The 17,135-nt window shown below is 39.0% G+C and overlaps 2 protein-coding genes across 3 annotated transcripts in view; both read left to right on the plus strand.

Moving 5' to 3' along the window:
• LOC135462654 (probable E3 ubiquitin-protein ligase MID2) overlaps positions 1–17,135 on the plus strand; it is a 117,146-nt gene that overhangs the window by 33,903 nt on the left and 66,108 nt on the right. The gene's annotated exons all lie outside the window — the stretch shown is intronic.
• On the plus strand, positions 1,462–9,624 carry LOC135462490 (tripartite motif-containing protein 46-like). The gene is made up of 7 exons (XM_064739716.1): positions 1,462–1,513; positions 3,708–4,397; positions 4,807–4,902; positions 5,136–5,366; positions 6,177–6,199; positions 6,467–6,654; positions 9,059–9,624. Exons 2-7 carry the CDS (start codon positions 3,726–3,728, stop codon positions 9,622–9,624), a joined length of 1,776 nt encoding a protein of 591 aa, XP_064595786.1. The 5' UTR covers positions 1,462–1,513; positions 3,708–3,725.

Genomic DNA, 17,135 nt, shown 5'->3' on the forward strand with positions numbered 1-17,135 from the left:
TCACCATATAATAACTGTGACCTGAATGAAGAGCAAATGAGAGACAATCACCCTATAATAACTGTAACCTCAAGGAAGAGCAACTGAGAGACAATCACCCTATAATAACTGTGACCTCGATAAAGAGCAACTGAGAAACAATCACCCCATAATAATTGTGACCTCAGTGAAGAGCAACTAAAACACAATCACCCTATAATAACTGTGACCTCAATGAAGAGCAAGTGAGAGACCATCACCCCATAACGACTGTGACCTCAATAAAGAGCAACTGAGAGACAATCACCTTTTAATAACTGTGACCTCATTGAAGAGCAACTGAGAGACTATCACCGTATAATAACTGTGACCTCATTGAAGATGAACTGAGAGACAATCCCCCTATAATGACTGTGACCTCAATGACGAACAACTGGGAGACAATCACCCTATAATAACTGTGACCTCAATGAAGAGCAACTGAGAGACAATCACCCTATAATAACTGTGACCTCATTGAAGAGCAACTGAGAGACAATCACCCTATAATAACTGTGACCTCATTGAAGATGAACTGAGAGACAATCCCCCTATAATGACTGTGACCTCAATGACGAACAACTGGGAGACCATCACCCTATAATAACTGTGACCTCAATGAAGAACAACTGAGAGACAATCACCCTATAATAACTGTGCTTTATTATTTATCAGGAATTCCCAATGAAGAATTTCGCACTGTGAAACTATCACATCATTTCTCTTATTAATTGTGTCCCTTTTCATGCAATGCCTTAAAGTTGTCCTAGCTATTACGGATATGCTTAATTTCTTTATTTGACTGTTCAAGAATTCTTTGACTTGTATGATGACAGTCAGCTATAATGGGTAGAGGAAATGCAGCGTGCTAGAAATAAACCACTGACATTTGACAAATTACTCACAAACTTTGTATATGTGATGTGTAGACATGCATGTCAAATTAGCGAACTTCGAAAGGTCTTCAGCAGACAAGGTGTTCATTGTCAGCTGCTCCTTGTCACACACACAGCAGTGAGCGCAGGGGAATCTACAAATTCCTTTTGTAAGGACACGGTTTTGAACTTGCCCCTCAACGTCCGATGCCTTAAAGAATGAATATAGATGCTTTATGTAGATCAAATATACATTCTTGTATATGTAGATCTATGCACAGGGTGTATATTACACAGCACAAGTAGGCCTACGCAGTTTTAAGTCAAGGTCGTCCACACACCTGACAAGCCTATACATGTTCTTGTTGGCTGTTAGTCAATACATGCTGAACAGGTCTGTACCAGTTCTTTGCTTCCGAGAATTATGAGTGACATACTTCCATTGTGTAAGTCAAACACTAACTGAATAAATGCCTTACACACCTAAAACTCCTTGAAATACAGAGAGAAACCCCCACAGCCCATTTGTGTGACTGATCTGCTGAAGTATTATTGCATTACATGTACCTTACCCACTGTGCCTTATAATTTAAGGAAACTTCATTAGCAGTGTACTGCAGGTGGGTACCTTTCTTGCATTAATATATACATTGTATGCAAACAGTTTTTTCAAACTTCTTTTTATCCCCCCACCCCCACCCCACCCTCCTAACGAAATTTTGGCGGGTGGTGGGTTTGGGTATACTTGAATCGTCCTGCCTGTCCATGTGTCTGCAGGTACAATTTTGTCCTCTCATCTCCTCCCAAACAGCTGCACTGGTTTTGACGATGTTTGATGAAACTTTTCATACATCGATCTTACCTGTCATCTGAAGTTGTGCATTCTTAGGTTTAGTGGCAATCGTCATTATTTTCATAATTAGCCTCATTTAGGACTTGTCTTAATAGTACTCTTCCATGTATTTAGATTTTGTCGATGCAACTCTTCCTGAAGCATTGAAACTATTTCCATGTCTTTCCTATTGATCTAAATTTGTGCATGTTTAAGATTAATTACAATCAGGTAATTAATTTCGTAAAAGCCCTTGCTGAGCTACGTGCACGTACATGTATAGTGCAATAATAGATTTTCATGTCCGTGCAACTCTGCTAAAGTATTGCACCAATTTCCCTGAAAACTTTGTGCATATCTTTTATATCATATAAACATCTGCGTGCAAGAATAATAATGGCACGTTGATTATCATTTTTATCTTCATCTTCTTTCTTTCATTGTTGGAATGTTGGAGAAGGAAAATCATCTCAAAGGGTCTTTGATGTGGATTCCGAATATTGTTTTCTTTTCCATTTCAGACTGCGCCATTTTGTGAAGTTGTGAAACACGGTGGGATTTGTGTAGACAGGTAAGTCCTGTAAGATCGGGTATGCCTATTTTTATGGCTGGATGTTTCTGTCAGGTGGGGGAATTGTCTTTACTCGGTCGTGTTACCGACAGTATTTAGTTGGGTGGTCGACGTCAAATCGACACAAACTAGACATACGACTAGGGCGTGTCTTTATATAGACTCTACCCTCAGCCTGTGGGTGAAACTCTAACACTGTCGATGCGCAATCATTATATTTCCATCTCATAGAAAACAACTAATTTTGGCTGATATTGTTAATTGTGTCGATCTTGTCACTAAATATACAGGGCGATGGTAAGGCGTTATACAGAGTTATGCTTATGATCGATTACTGGCGGTGCCGGAAGAACCTAATTTTTGTTTGTTTCTTTGTTTACAACGCTTGCCTGCCTGAGCCAAATGCAAAAAAAAAAAAAAGAAAAAAAAAACTTGTATATAAGCGACCTTCCCTTTATGATGTATTTGATGTATATTTATGCATGAGGTGACTACATGTAGTATTAACGCCACACACCACACACAGCAGACATTACAGCCTCGCTTACTGATCACAGATAATGGAAGGCGTAACTTGACACAGCTTCGCCCGTCAGGACGGTGGTATACCCCACATGCAGGACTGTTATAGAGCTGGTATTGATTAGATAGGGCTGTCTGTGTGAAGTTTAAACAGGTACTAACCTACTTCTACAGCCTATAGCTTACAGATCTCCTGTTCAGGCTGATAAGTTGTCTTTATATTCCTAACAATAACACAATAAAACACTGGAAGGTGGCAGAGTTTGACCCGTCACAATTTTCTCAGATAGAGAAACTTTAGACATTCGACCCCATTATCACATAGTGTCCTGCTCTACTGACAACCACTGTAGTCCAGACACTTGACTCCATTATCATGTACAGTTAAGCTTCTTTCCGTGCCACTGTCCTCCAGACTTTTGATCCGATTATCATATAGGGCCATGCATCTATCACTGCCATTATAGTCCAGATGTTTAAACCAATTATCTTATACCTGAAGTCCCACCATTTCTGTTGAAGATGTTTGCAATTTGGCTGGTCTTACCTTTAAATCAGCTCACTCTTATTTTTACACACAAATCTGCTATTCATGGGTGGAGCTGTAAAAAATTGTCTCGTATACATGATAAATGCTAGAATCGTCAAATGTCTAACTGAGCAGTTATTTCCACTCAGGGAAGCGAGGCGCTCAAACTCTCATGTAACATGTATAGCAATGCTTCTTCAGCAATAGCGACAAAAAATACTGTACCCCATATGTTGTTGGAAGAGAGGAATATGCACTGAACTGCAGATGGAGACGGTGTACTGTGTTGAAATTTTATATTTTCGTTAATGGAGGATCTGTATTGGTACCAGTTTAAGTAATTTGCTGGTTTTATTTCAGTGAAAAACCGAGGGTGTAATGGCTGAAAGCAAGGAAAATCGTGAAGCAGTCCTCACATGTCCGATTTGTGTGGAGACATTCCGCAAACCAGTAACGTTACCTTGTCAGCACAGTTTTTGTAGAGAGTGTATTGGTGTGTATGCTGACAAGTCTAAACCTGGACAGACAGATGAGGTCTCCTGTGGCACGGGGAGTGAGGGCATTCACCAGCTGATCTCATGCCCTGTATGTCGGACACCAACCAGTCTGGGGAGAGAAGGTGTGGCTGGTCTGCCTCTCAACTTTCATCTGGCAGAAATAGTGGAGAGGTTCTCTTCTGCTGTGAAGTTTGAGGATGACACCCCATATTGTTCTCTGTGTGGGGAGCATAATCATGCTAAAGCTGTCAAGTTTTGTACCAACTGTTCTTTACTGTATTGTAAAGACTGTCTGGCTTCTTTTCATCCCATGATGGGGGCTATGAAGCGTCACCGGCTGATTTCGTCCCTGGAGTACCTCTCACAGGAAACCTCACAGCGACAGACCACTGGCAGGGATGAACAAACAACTCAGCAAGCGTCATGTGCGAGACATGGTCAGCCATTGTGCTTGTACTGTGTACCGTGCAGGATGGTGATCTGTATGGGGTGTGTGGATGACCATCAGAAACACGCTATGCAAGGTGTATCATCCGCAGCTGAGAATTACAAGGTAATGCGAAAAAGATATTCGTATACGAGTCAACAACCAAAATGGATGTTCTAAGTCATTAATCGTAAAGTCAATTCCCAGCACAACGATTAATACGAACCACGAAAAACTAAGAAATTGTGTGAGTTGAAAATTACTTTGGAATAATGCAAAGAGAAGTAGTTAACAGTTTTCAATGATGTTAGAAAGATGCAAGGATGTTCTAAGCCAATGACTTAAATCACAGTCTAAGTCGTGTACCACGCTAGTATAGGCCTATAGGTCTATAATCAATATAAATATGTTATGATTTGGAACTATATATTGACCCAATGTTCGTAAACCATAGTGAAGAATGGGTTTTTGTCCTGTACTGTAATGTGTCCTTTGGAAGGCGTATTTTTTAATGTAGCGTTTATTTCCATTACAGCCAGCTGTTTTGAACAAGACTTGTGAACTGGAGAAAGTGCTACAAGAAACTAAAGAATCACTGTCGGGAGTTACGAGGCTGCACAATAAGATACAGGTTGGTAGTTTTGATGACACTTGGTCAACTTGTGATTTATTGCATACTTGGTGACTCATTTTGCGAATGCAAATTATTGCTATCATGCACAGATCCAGAAAACAACAGAAAGTACATTGTAGATACAGTTGTGTGGCGCTTATGTTCCACTCTTTTACGCAGGCATGTATAATTTCTTTAAACACAAATGTAATGGTCTGGAAGCGATAATAAACCTTGTTTCTGTTTGTCAGGAAGCCCAGGAACTTCACACTCAAGAGGTAGAAAGGGCTTATTGTGCAGCCTTGGAAGCCTTACAAGCCTGGAAACAGCGGTCCTTAGATGGCATAAAAACCCGCTATTCACAGTGGAGTGTGGAGTGTAGCGCTGTACTCAAACATTTCCAGCTACAGGCTCAGGAAATGGAGAGGATGGTACAGGCTTCCAAGGATTTATTGGCGTCATTGGACGTCGAGTTTTTACAGGTAAGTCAAACATGCCCAATCTCTTTACATTGGTTTAGCTGCCTCAGCTGCAGTTAAATACCTTATCTTACCACACAGGACAACCTGTGAATAATTTTTCAGCTTCAGAGAACATATATAGTTTTGGTCTTGGTTCTGACCGCTCAATTGTAAACAAATGTGATATGTATGTTGTGTATGTACACAGAGGCATCTCATTTACCTTTGTCACATTATTGAACCTGTGACCGTCTTCATACAATGACACTAATGAACAGTGACCAGGTGTTCAAATCCATCTCATGCTGCCAGGTATTCTGAAGTTTTAGGTCCAGGGTTCAACTGCTTCACTTTGTTCAGTGGTTCTTTCCTGTTGCTGTCCGTTTTTTTCTACCCATAAACGTAACCGCTCTGCGATTAGACTAATAAACAACTCCACGATCCTTTATATGTAATATTAAAAAAGAGTTCATTGTTTGATGTTTTTTGAAAACGACGTGTGAACACGAACAGCAGTAAAGTCCATATCAGTGTTTAAAACTATAAACCATACAGACAACCATATCTCAGTTGATGTTTGTAGTGGTGAAAGTAAAGTATTACATTGCTTTATCAGCCTTTTGAAAAAGTAAAGGTATGAGTATGTTGTTCATTGGATGGTCTAACCATGTGAGGAAACTCAATATTCCTGCCAGGATTACAGATATATTGGCTAAAATGAGTAGACCAGGTGACCCAGATTTTAGAAGGAATAGAGTAGCTAAAGAGTCTTCGTTTTGGTTAGCATGGTTACATGATTTTATATGTATGCTCAATTCTGTTTGTTGACAGGGTTCCACGGACTTCACCAAAACGTATGTATAAATGTGTTATACCTCTCTAGGTTTGTTATACATGTGCACATGACTGTTGTTAGCAGATGTGTTTCTGTAACACTGAGTACCAGCACTGTAGTTGTCCAAAACATGACCCAAGTGTAAAATATATCTAGTGTTCAAACATACACTTGCTCAGACAAATCAGACGTAACCTGCTAGGTATATCATGACATTTTCATAACTGTGTGGTACACAGGATTACCACACGACTGTGTCTCTTTGTTTTCTCTCCTCTTCTCACAGAATTGATGACCAGCTGAATCAGATAAGAGCAGACCTGGTGAAACATGAGGTCAGCAGACAAAAGCTTCTAGATTCTTTACAACATGACCAAGTTGTTCCTAGACAGGTGACTGTAAAAGAGACAGTGCAAGAACGTCAGGATTTAGAAGCAGCAGTCGGTGGACCAGTGTCACCCCTGCGTGTTACAAGTAGGTTCTTTTATGTATAAAAGGTATACAGCAGGGTGTGCTCAGAGGACATGAACAACTGTGGGGTTTACACTAGTATGTGCATCAAAGACACAAATATAAAGTGGAGAAGACGCAGAGTTGTGTGTGTGTGCAAAACATACAGTAGACGGTGTTAAGAAGAAAACAAACCGATATGAGCTGTAGCAAAGTAGGGCACACCCAGAAAAAGAACATTATTCCAAGAGTAACAAAAATGAGAAGAGTTTACAAAGAGCACAGATAGTGTGAGGTGTACATTAGGGTGTGAACAAAAGAGAAACTGATGTCAGGCTTACAGTAGGGTGTGGGCAAAAGACACAGAGTAATGCAGTGTACAATAGGGTGTACACAGAAGACACAAACTGATGTGAGGCATGCATTAGGGTGTGCACAAACATAAACTTATGTCCAGCATTAATTAAGGTGTCCACAACAGACACATACTAATCAGAGGTATGCATTAGAGTGGGCAAAACAGATACAAACTAATGTGAAGCATGAAATAGGGTGGGCAAAACAGATACAAACTAATTTGAGGTATGCAGTAAGGTGTGCACATAGGATGTAAACTAATGTGAGGTATACAGTAGGGTGTGCACAGAGAACACAAACTAATGTGAGGCATAAAATAGTGTAAGATACTTGTCAAGTGTACACTGAGCTAAGAACTCAAAAAGAATTCAGTAGTCTGTCCTAAGAAATAAAAAGCCAGTGTAAGCTATATACAGAATGATTTGCTCATAAATAAATAAAAATGTGGTGTATACAACATTATGGTTTTTTGTGATCAGAAAAAAGGTAAATACATTGCAAAGTTATATATCAGCACATGTACAGTTAGAACAGGACACATAGGAGTGTACCCTTCGGTGTCTGTGTGATATTTACTTGATGTGTAAAATCAGCAGGTGTGCTGTTAGAACAGGACAGATGGCAGTGTATCCCCCAGTGTCAGGGTTATATTTACTGTACAAATTAGTAAGTGCACTCTTAGAGTAGGACACATGGCAGTGTATCCGTCAATGTCTGGGTGATATTTACCTCATGTTTGCACATCAGCAAGTCCACTGTTAGAACAGGACAGATGGAAGTGTATCTGTCAATGTCTGGGTGATATTTACCTCATGTTTGCAAATCAGCAAGTCCACTCTTAGAGTAGGACAGATGGCAGTGTATCCGTCAATGTCAATGTGTACAAATCAGTAGGTATACTGTTAGAAAAGGAGAGATAACACGGTGTACCCCTCGGTAAAATAGAAAGAAAGTAACTCTGAATATTGAAGTGATAGTATAAGTCTATATTTCGGTCACTATGTTTGTGCCATCATCAGGAAATATATATGGTAAAGAATACATAGGCTTATATACATGTAGGTGCGTAGGTATACAATGCATGCATGTATAAAGACAAAACAAAGTGTGGGAATTTAGAAGAAAAGCAGGAATGGTTGAACCTGAATTACATAATATTAAACTGGTCTGGGATAAAAAAGGGAATAAAATGTAGAGTTGAAAGAAAAACACAGGGTGGTTGGGGGGAGGGTGGTGAATACAATATAAATAAAACAATAGATACTGGTGAAAACAGCAAGACATGCATATATTTATGTGCACTGCCTCTTATACCAGGTTAATATTATGTAATTCCTCCGTTTTACATAATATTATTTTCATCTCTTTTTTTTTAAATTATTATTATTACTATTAAAGGGTAGAGATTTCATGTATGTAGGTCTATATATTGATAATTGTTGATCTACATTTATCTCCTCACTCGATATATGTTTGATTTTTTAAAATTTTGAAATATGTGACTTTTTTTGTAAATCTGCTTAAGAAAATTTAAGCTAATACTTCTTTATTACTAATAATTCTGATGAATTGAATAGCCTTTGGGGTATTGTGGCAAAGAAAGTCACTGGGTAAGTTATGCGTGGCGAGTTACCTCCCTTACTACACAGACTGCTTCGGTAGGTTCTTACTCCACGAATGCCAGCAGGTTTACTTCAGCATCATAGTGATTTTTGTGTTCAAATGTGCCATAACTGACAACTAAAACCATGTGTCGGATTGAGGAAGGTATTGTTCTTGTTGTAGGTGATAAGTTTCAAACAAATTAGAGCGCTAAAAATCTGTATTTTAATCCAGTACTTGGTCTATGTCGTACCCATCATTTAGTGATGGATCCAGTTCTTAAAAAGTCTGAAAATGACAGAAATTTGTGTATAAATTACATTCGTGTCAGCAATATGTGTGATTTTATTCCAAGAGACTGTGTTCAGAAAGTAAAACCACTGTATGTGTACAGGTATTTACAACTCTGTCTTACAGCGTGTGTTTATGGTTTGCTGTTGTTTATGATACTTCTGTTGTGTTTTTGCAGAGCCGACGCTGAGATTCACAGAGACAGACGACAGAAAGCTGAGAATCACTGACAGCGGCTCAGTGGTAAAGGCTGAGGACTTGTCCGTGGGGAGTGGGAGAGCTGTGACAGACGGGCGTTACCAGACGGGCAGGTACTACTGGGAGATACACATCACCCGTTCACATGACTGTGGCTGTTGTGTAGGAGTGACACAGGAGAGCTGTGATGCAGATGCTGGCCGTAACTCCTGGTACATTGGGATGGTGTACAGTGGTGATGAGGTCAAGTGTTATAGTCACCGTGGTGGTGGTGAGGTCAAACCTGGGTATCTACAGTACACACGTTACACACGACCTCATCACCTGGGTGTGTACCTGGACTGTGATGACCACACACTGACAGTCCTGGACTGTGACAACAACCAGGTAATGTGCACTGTCAGTGATGTTATCGTCACAGAGCCTCTGGTGCCATGGGTTGTGTTTGGTGTCTGGTCTGGATCTGGATCTGTGTCTGCTCGTCTGGTAACGGGGGACTCTGCAACTCTGCCTCAAGTTCTCTGTGATACGATAAGCACTTCCTGACCATCGAGTAATTATTCATTACATCTTTCCAGCTTGTTGTAATTTGTTGAAATTAGGTTTTAATGCTGCTTAATTAGGTTTTTTTTTTAAAACAAACTGACCAATTTGCACATAGATGTTTTAGTTAATGTCAACAGTGTGGCTAATTCAGTATGTATAGCTTCTTCTGTAAAGTCGTCAGCAATCTGTCACAGGCTTACAGCTTGGTGTAGTTGTACACAGTCTTTCTGACTTGTCCTGAGCATCAGTTTCCTTTTTTGTTCCAGACAAAATACATGTAGATAATGACTGGGTAGTTTTATTTTTAGTAATGGTGACTTGTAAATCAGCATTATCAGGAGTGTCACTGAGCAAAACAGGTCACAGTTTATACATGGCAATACATATAGTCAACATGGTACATGTAGTAGGATGTAAATTTGTGACAAAAAACCCTGTTAAAAAATTAAAAATCAATAGTCTGCATAAATTTGGGTTACACTTTGTCAAATCTACTCTTTTTCGGAGCACTGGTCTCCTGTCATAGTTGGGAAGACGAGGACATGAGGCTCTACATGTCGGATCTAACTGCTAAAAACAGCCGTTTCGAAGTTCATGTAAATACATTTCTGAGAAAGTGAATAAAGGTATAGAAAATTATTTTTCTTACCATGATCGGGCCGGTATGTCATAATCCAGGAGTGGTTTCAGATTAAATCGTTAAAACAGATCAGATCAGATCAGATTGACGTTGTTGTTGCAGCACGTTACACCAGATAATTCTGTTTTAAATGACACCAGCGATGTTTTTTGAGAGAACTAAACAATAATTTATAATGGGTTTGAGAGTGATTACCTGGCTGAAAGGTATTACATAACTAGCGACAACAAAGAAAAAGATCACGTTGTCTGGTACAGGTAGAGTCTTTGGCACCTGGCCTCTGATGCAGAATTGGCTAGAACAGGTTGGTTGGATAAGCTACATGTAGTCATCTTGGTTGTGTTATGTAACTTGGATGTAAGTTTCCAATAAAAATGAAAGAAAAACATAACCTGTGGGCCATTATTAAATAAAACCTTTGAGTACAATCCGACCAGCCCTCAAATAAAGAACCCTACTTGAAAGGGTATTTTTCTTATAATAGAAGTTTCATTACTCAGAATGTAGAAAAATTCCCTGTCCATTGACCCTATTTTGTCTCCATGATGAGGTTAATCCCATGCTGAACAAAGACTGTTTTTAGGATGCCGTTGTCGGCTATAAGTTTCTTGTTTTCTGTATGTTTCTCTGTTTTTCAACTCAGTTTATTCAAACATTAGAGTTCTAAACACCTGGGCGTGATCTGGGCATAGTTTGTGTATCTCACATGTTAACAATAGTAAACATTTTAAGCTGTTTATCAGATTTTTATCTTCACTATAAACACAGTGACATTTACTGGACTATTTGTGTTTATTGAATACATCTACCACATTACTATGTAAACATCTGGCATGTTTTCTGTAATAAACACTTATGTCTTAGTTACCAAACAGTTTTTTGATGAATAAATACCAGTTGGCATTAATCCAAACTGTAATAAAACTGTGTTTAAAAACACTTATTTTTATGATGTACTGTAAATCGTTAACCTTTTTAGCCTGTAAAAGTGTTTTCTGGAATCTTTGCATATATTTATTGTGAAAATGATGCTAAAATGATTAGTTTGTGTCTCTCAAGATGTAAGCTTCATAAAACTGTGTCAATTATTTATCTACACTCTGTAGTTCTCTGACAATATTTTAAATTATCGGTTAAAGAGTTGGCTGAAGAGGTTGCAGAGTTAGAGTAAGCAGTATGAGGTAGGCTGAAAAACTTAGGGTAAGCAATATGAGGAAGGTTGAACAATTAGGATAAGAAATATAAGGAAGGATACCACAGATATATTTTATGGATATGACTTTTTTTCCTTTAAATAAATTTTACTTGTAAGTGCTGTGATATGACATGTGACATGTATTATTGTATTCACTGTCCTGTAAGCATTAGGCCCACATTGTGATATTTTCTAATACATAGTTTCTAAAAACATTGATTATGTTGCAGTTTATTCAGAATATATTTTTTTTTCTTGCTTGCATGTCCTTAGCTTGATAAAATAATTAAAGTATCATTATTACATCACTTTTCATTTGTTTTTTAAATTCAGATCCTGTCCACACTTTTTCTTTTATAAATGTAATCAATTTTTCTTGTACGTGTATTAACGTTGACTCTCTTTTATTGCATACATGTATGAATAACTACAACATGAGCTGCCTCCTTGTTATGTTTAATTAACTTCACCCAGAGCTGCAGACCAACTCATGCGTAATCCTCTCTTTAGGTTTAACCTTCAAAACCAGCTTTGGTCTCCAACTTGATGTGCAGCTCAAATCATGTATCCGAAGGGTTTCTGTTGTCATCTGTGAGTTTGTCTGGGTGTTTTTGAATTCCCATACATGTATTTTCAGTAAAACACACAACAATGTATCTATGTAAAATCAGCTGCCAAATCATCTTTGATTTCTTTGATCTCTGAACTTTGCAAATGTGAAAGTCTGGCTTCTTTGATCTCTGAACTTTGCAAATGTGAAAGTCTGGCATGTTGCTGATTTACTTGAGGAAGTGGCTTTATCCCCAGTACTGTTGCTAGGACAACCTGTGGTCAAGATTATGAGGTCACTGCACCATTTTATCAGCTTGCTGTTATTTTGATGTGAGTTGTTGTTGTATTCATGTATGATTCGGTGATGTTTTGCCATTATCTGCCTTTTGTGTTCACACTTCTGAAACGTATGCTTAATAAAAATAAGTGATTGTGTAATGTGTAGCCGTCGTTTGAATGGTTGAATTACACTGTCAATGAGATGTAGTAATACATACAGAAAAATCATGCAGGCTATGTAGCATTTTTACACTAAGTTATACATATACCAATTTCACAATCAACATGTTCAAGCTACCTGATGGGTATCTTCTCAGTAGTGCTGGTTTCCTCTCTGTCTGATAACTTGTCATTATATGATCTGATGTGTATCTATTTAGGTGTGGTTGGTTTCCTCTGTGTGACAACTTGTCCGTATGTTATATGATGTGTATCTTTTCAGCTGTGATGGGTTTCCTGTCTGTCTGATACCTTGTGCGAATATTACCTGATGTGTGTCTTCTCAGGTGTGATAGGTTTCCTGACTCTCTGACACTTGGTCCACACTTGACCTGATGTGTGTCTTCTCCGGAGAGCTGGTTTTCCCCTCTCTCTAATACCGGGTTCACACATTACCTGATTACCTGATGTGTAACTTCTCAGGAGAGATGGCTTTCCCTCTCTAATGCCATGTCCACACATTGTACGTTATGTGTGACTTTTCTGGAAAAATGGTTTTCCTCTCTTTAATACCGGGTCAACACATTACCTGATGTGTGTCTTCTCAGGAGAGATGGTTTTGCTTTCTTCCAATACCGGGTCCACACATTACATGGTGTGTAACTTCTCGGAAGGGCTGGTTTTCCCCTCTCCATAATACCGGGTCCACACATTACATGGTGTGTAGCTTCTCGGGAGGGTTGGTGTTGCCCTCTCTCTAATACAGATTCCACACACTACTTGATGTGTAACTTCTCAGGAGGGATGGTTTTCCTCACTCTTTTAGCTTTAAGCATACTGACGGCTGATTTTATAGTCTCTGATATAAAGAACGCCAAGTCCAGCTCATGCTGGCTTCCTCTCCGTTCGTACATGTACGCGGAACGGTCTACAGCAACCTGCGGATGGTCGTATAAGTGAAACATTGTTGAGCGCGGCGTAAAACACCCACCAAATAAATGTGTATAATTTATAACTCTCCACCGGTGAGGTTCTAAAAGCAGCAAGTCTGGGCTTTAAACTCCTGTGTTGGGCTTAAAAAAAAAACCTTATAAAGCATGATTTCCTGGCGGAATCGTAAATGATAAAACCATAGGTCATGTACTGCCTAACTTCCTATGAGCGGGGAAGGGAAGAATTTAGTTAACCCACGACTCTTTCCTTGTGTAGGATGATATGATTTCTTGATGGAATGAAGACATGATGAGCGCCAGATGACGAGGTGTTGAGGTGAAAAGCTACAAAATCAGGAAAAACGAAGTTCGCTAAGTATTTATGTTACATAGACGTTAATCATCAAGATATTCAGAGCTAAAGCATGGGAATGAAATAAATACAGCGCGCCTGGCGGTAGATGTATGTATATCATAACACAACACAGCAAAATCATTGTTAAAAATTGTATCCATTGGGGGGGGGGGGGGGGGGGAAGGTTAGTGCAGTATAACAGACTAGCTAATTCTGGAGGCACAGGCGCGAGTTTCAGTAGTTCCATGGTTAGTGTACAAACGATCATGTTATAATAGACTACGTAGACTCTCATTATTAACATAGCCAGGAACATCACATGTCCACGGTTGCGCCAGTAGGTGAGAAAAAAGCTCACCAAAGAAAAATCTCCCTTTTTACACGTAACTCTGCACTGGCATTACGCTTTTTACTCTGTTAGTTAAAACATGAGATAAACAAACTATTTCTAACTCACATCGTGTAATATTCAGAGCTACGAATGATATAGACAACTGTACAACTGCTATGGTAGACTAACACATGCATACCGGTGTGGAAAAGGCACAAATATCATTTTTTTTTTCACTTCTATATGCAGTGTTTTCCATAAACGTTTTCACATTTAATTAGCAGATGAAGATTAACTAGAAAGCATACTTAATATTAATGTATAAAACAACAGTTGTTAGAAAGAAATAGAAAGACTCCAATTGACAAAAAGTTCAAATTGTTGGTTTATAAGAGTTGCTTGCAGTACGAAGTCATGCAAGTGTGAGGAAGGTCACCTAAACTCCATCATTTGTCATCGTAAACTACCATTTGAGGCTGCTGTGAAAGTGTACATGATAGACTCTTTATAAATTTCAACCATTATACATCATATACGTTTAAATAAATAACGGGTTTCTCCATGTTTCCTCTGATTTGCTATGATTGTTGTTTTCAAATTGGTATTTATTCTTGAATAGAGTAGAAAGTGTTTGCCTAAATTACGGTATTTAATTGAGAATATCAGGTAAAAAGCCAAAATGGGCCTTGGATCGGGGCAAAACGAGCCAGTGTGCCGTTTTGCCCCTTCCCACTTCGGTTGATGAAATTGTCGTGGAAACTAGTGCAACTTTGCAATGAAAGACACACACAAAATCTGTGAGCACCGGGGTAAAAACAGGCTTACCATAGATCAAAGGCGATCAAAATTTTGACCGCCCATAAAAACGGTACGACGAATGGTATAAAATGTGGGACAAAGGTCGGTTTCTCCCATGGGTCCGTTATGCCTAACTCTTCCCCAGACAGTATTAAGATTATAAAATTTAAAAAATAAAATTGTATAAAAATTATAAAGATATTCCTGCCATGAAATGACGGACAACTTTATGTTATTCAGAGTCAAAACATAGCGGCCTGCTAATAATAACTGCATGGAATGCAGCTATTGTGGCGACGGAGGTATTAATCCAGAAAGGTGGACGACAAAACATGTGCTATCAAAAACGATATATCATGATAAGATATTTATAGATTACAGTTACAGGTTTATTAGAACGGAGTAAGTAGACTGGTGCTTAATAACGGAAACAGCCATTAGACTAATTTGAAACGACGGGAACACAGTCACTTTCGATTTCAACAAAAATATCTACATCTCTCATCAATAAATGTTTCTCATATAAATGTACACAGATTGGTGATATGAAGACGACGGAAGTTAGTTTCATTTATGTTTAAAGTTACCTCACACTGGAGGGAGAATCTGACGAAAATCGAGCCTGTGACACGGCTCCTGTGTCGTCCCTCTTCAAAGCTAAACGATTTGGCTATAAACAAGCTGGCTGCAGTAATACTGTTCACGTGAAGAACATAGGTCTATTTTCAACGCATTAAAAACGTCTAATTGTTACACCCGGGGGCCTTAACTCCTAGGGCCTTGATTGCGGCGTGCATGCCTGATTGTTAGAGTTAAGTACACATGAATGGGTTGGCAGCTAGTGAATAGGGTTCTGTGGAGCTGCATGCTATTGTAATGCTTGTTCAGTTCTGCACACAACAGTCCTGACAAGCCTGCAGCACAACTTTTTGGCACAGGCTATCTTTCCTGGCTGTGAAGAATGTAGATATATTACGGGATTTGGTTGTTTTCTGTCAAGCTCTGAAACTATTTTGACCTGACATTTGATAGATTTGTGTAGTGAGAGAGATCATAATGGAGACTTACAACATGTGTGTACGCCCAATTTGTGAGTCGTTCTTTCGAGTCTGTTGCGTCTATACATAATTATCTCAGTGGAGTTCCTGCTATGCATATTTTGTTAGGGTGGGTAGCTCCCAGTCTTGAGGTTATTAAACTAAGGTAACTACTTCGAGAATTAAAATGTTTATCTTCGCCTTTTTGGTATGGCCAGAAATTCTAATTTGGTACCGGTTAGTTTGGCTAAGTCTGACTTTAGCAAACAGTTAGTCTTGCAGAAAGTGCATATGACCGATGATTATCTAATGTTATTTATGAAGAGGTCTAAAACTATTCAGTTTTGTTAGCGGGAGTTAAGGTTTCCCCTGGTTGCAAAACCGGGATCTGCTTTATGCCAGGTAGCTTCCTTCAGGACTACGAGGTCTATGTACAGTTGTGGCGATCCTGATATGGCTCTGTTTTCTCTGCCTCATAAGAATACATTTCGTCCTGTGACATACATGTCGTATCTGCGTGTTCGTCGTCTGTGTTTGTCTACAGCAGGTTATAATGCTAGCATATTTTCTAAGCATAGTTTTCGGAGGGGTGGTGCGTCGTACGCATTTCAGGCTCAGGTTGCAGGTGAAGTCATACAGATGTCAGGAGACTAGGCTAGTGATGCTTACAAATGTTACTTAGAAGTGGATTTAAAAGGTCGTATAATAGTGTCCCGGCGCATGAGGAACCTGATCTTGTTTGAGAAGGTATAATACGTGGCGATGATGCAGCTGGTGTCGGACTCTACATGTAATTCTTCTGTCGACCTGTTTATTTTCTCATAATGGAAAGGAGCGGCGTTGATTTCCTTTCGTGAATGTAGATGTGTTTCATATTTTTTTGCTTTGTTGTGTTTTGTTGTCCGTTGCTTGCGTTGCCTGGCTGGGTTCCTTCGGGGTTGTTGTTTCGTGTATTTCATGTTTTTTTTTTCAATTTTTATGTATTGTAATGATAGGGTTTATGTAGAACATCATCTTGCCTTTGTGCCAATGTAACAACATGTATGTATGTTTGATAGGTATTGCAATGGGCTATCGCTGTCTACATTTAAAGCTGTTTTCATTCCCGGATTTGTAGTCCGTGTATGTATGCGTGCATCAGGTCAATTGTAGTGTTTCTATGTGCATTAAAGTTCATAAAGCCTTATATTCAACCCGGTGTTGGAGTCAATTTCAAGAAATACACCGTGTCAT

This window comes from Liolophura sinensis, chromosome 2 (assembly GCF_032854445.1).
Source record: "Liolophura sinensis isolate JHLJ2023 chromosome 2, CUHK_Ljap_v2, whole genome shotgun sequence".
Classification (NCBI taxonomy): Eukaryota; Metazoa; Mollusca; class Polyplacophora; order Chitonida; family Chitonidae; genus Liolophura; species Liolophura sinensis.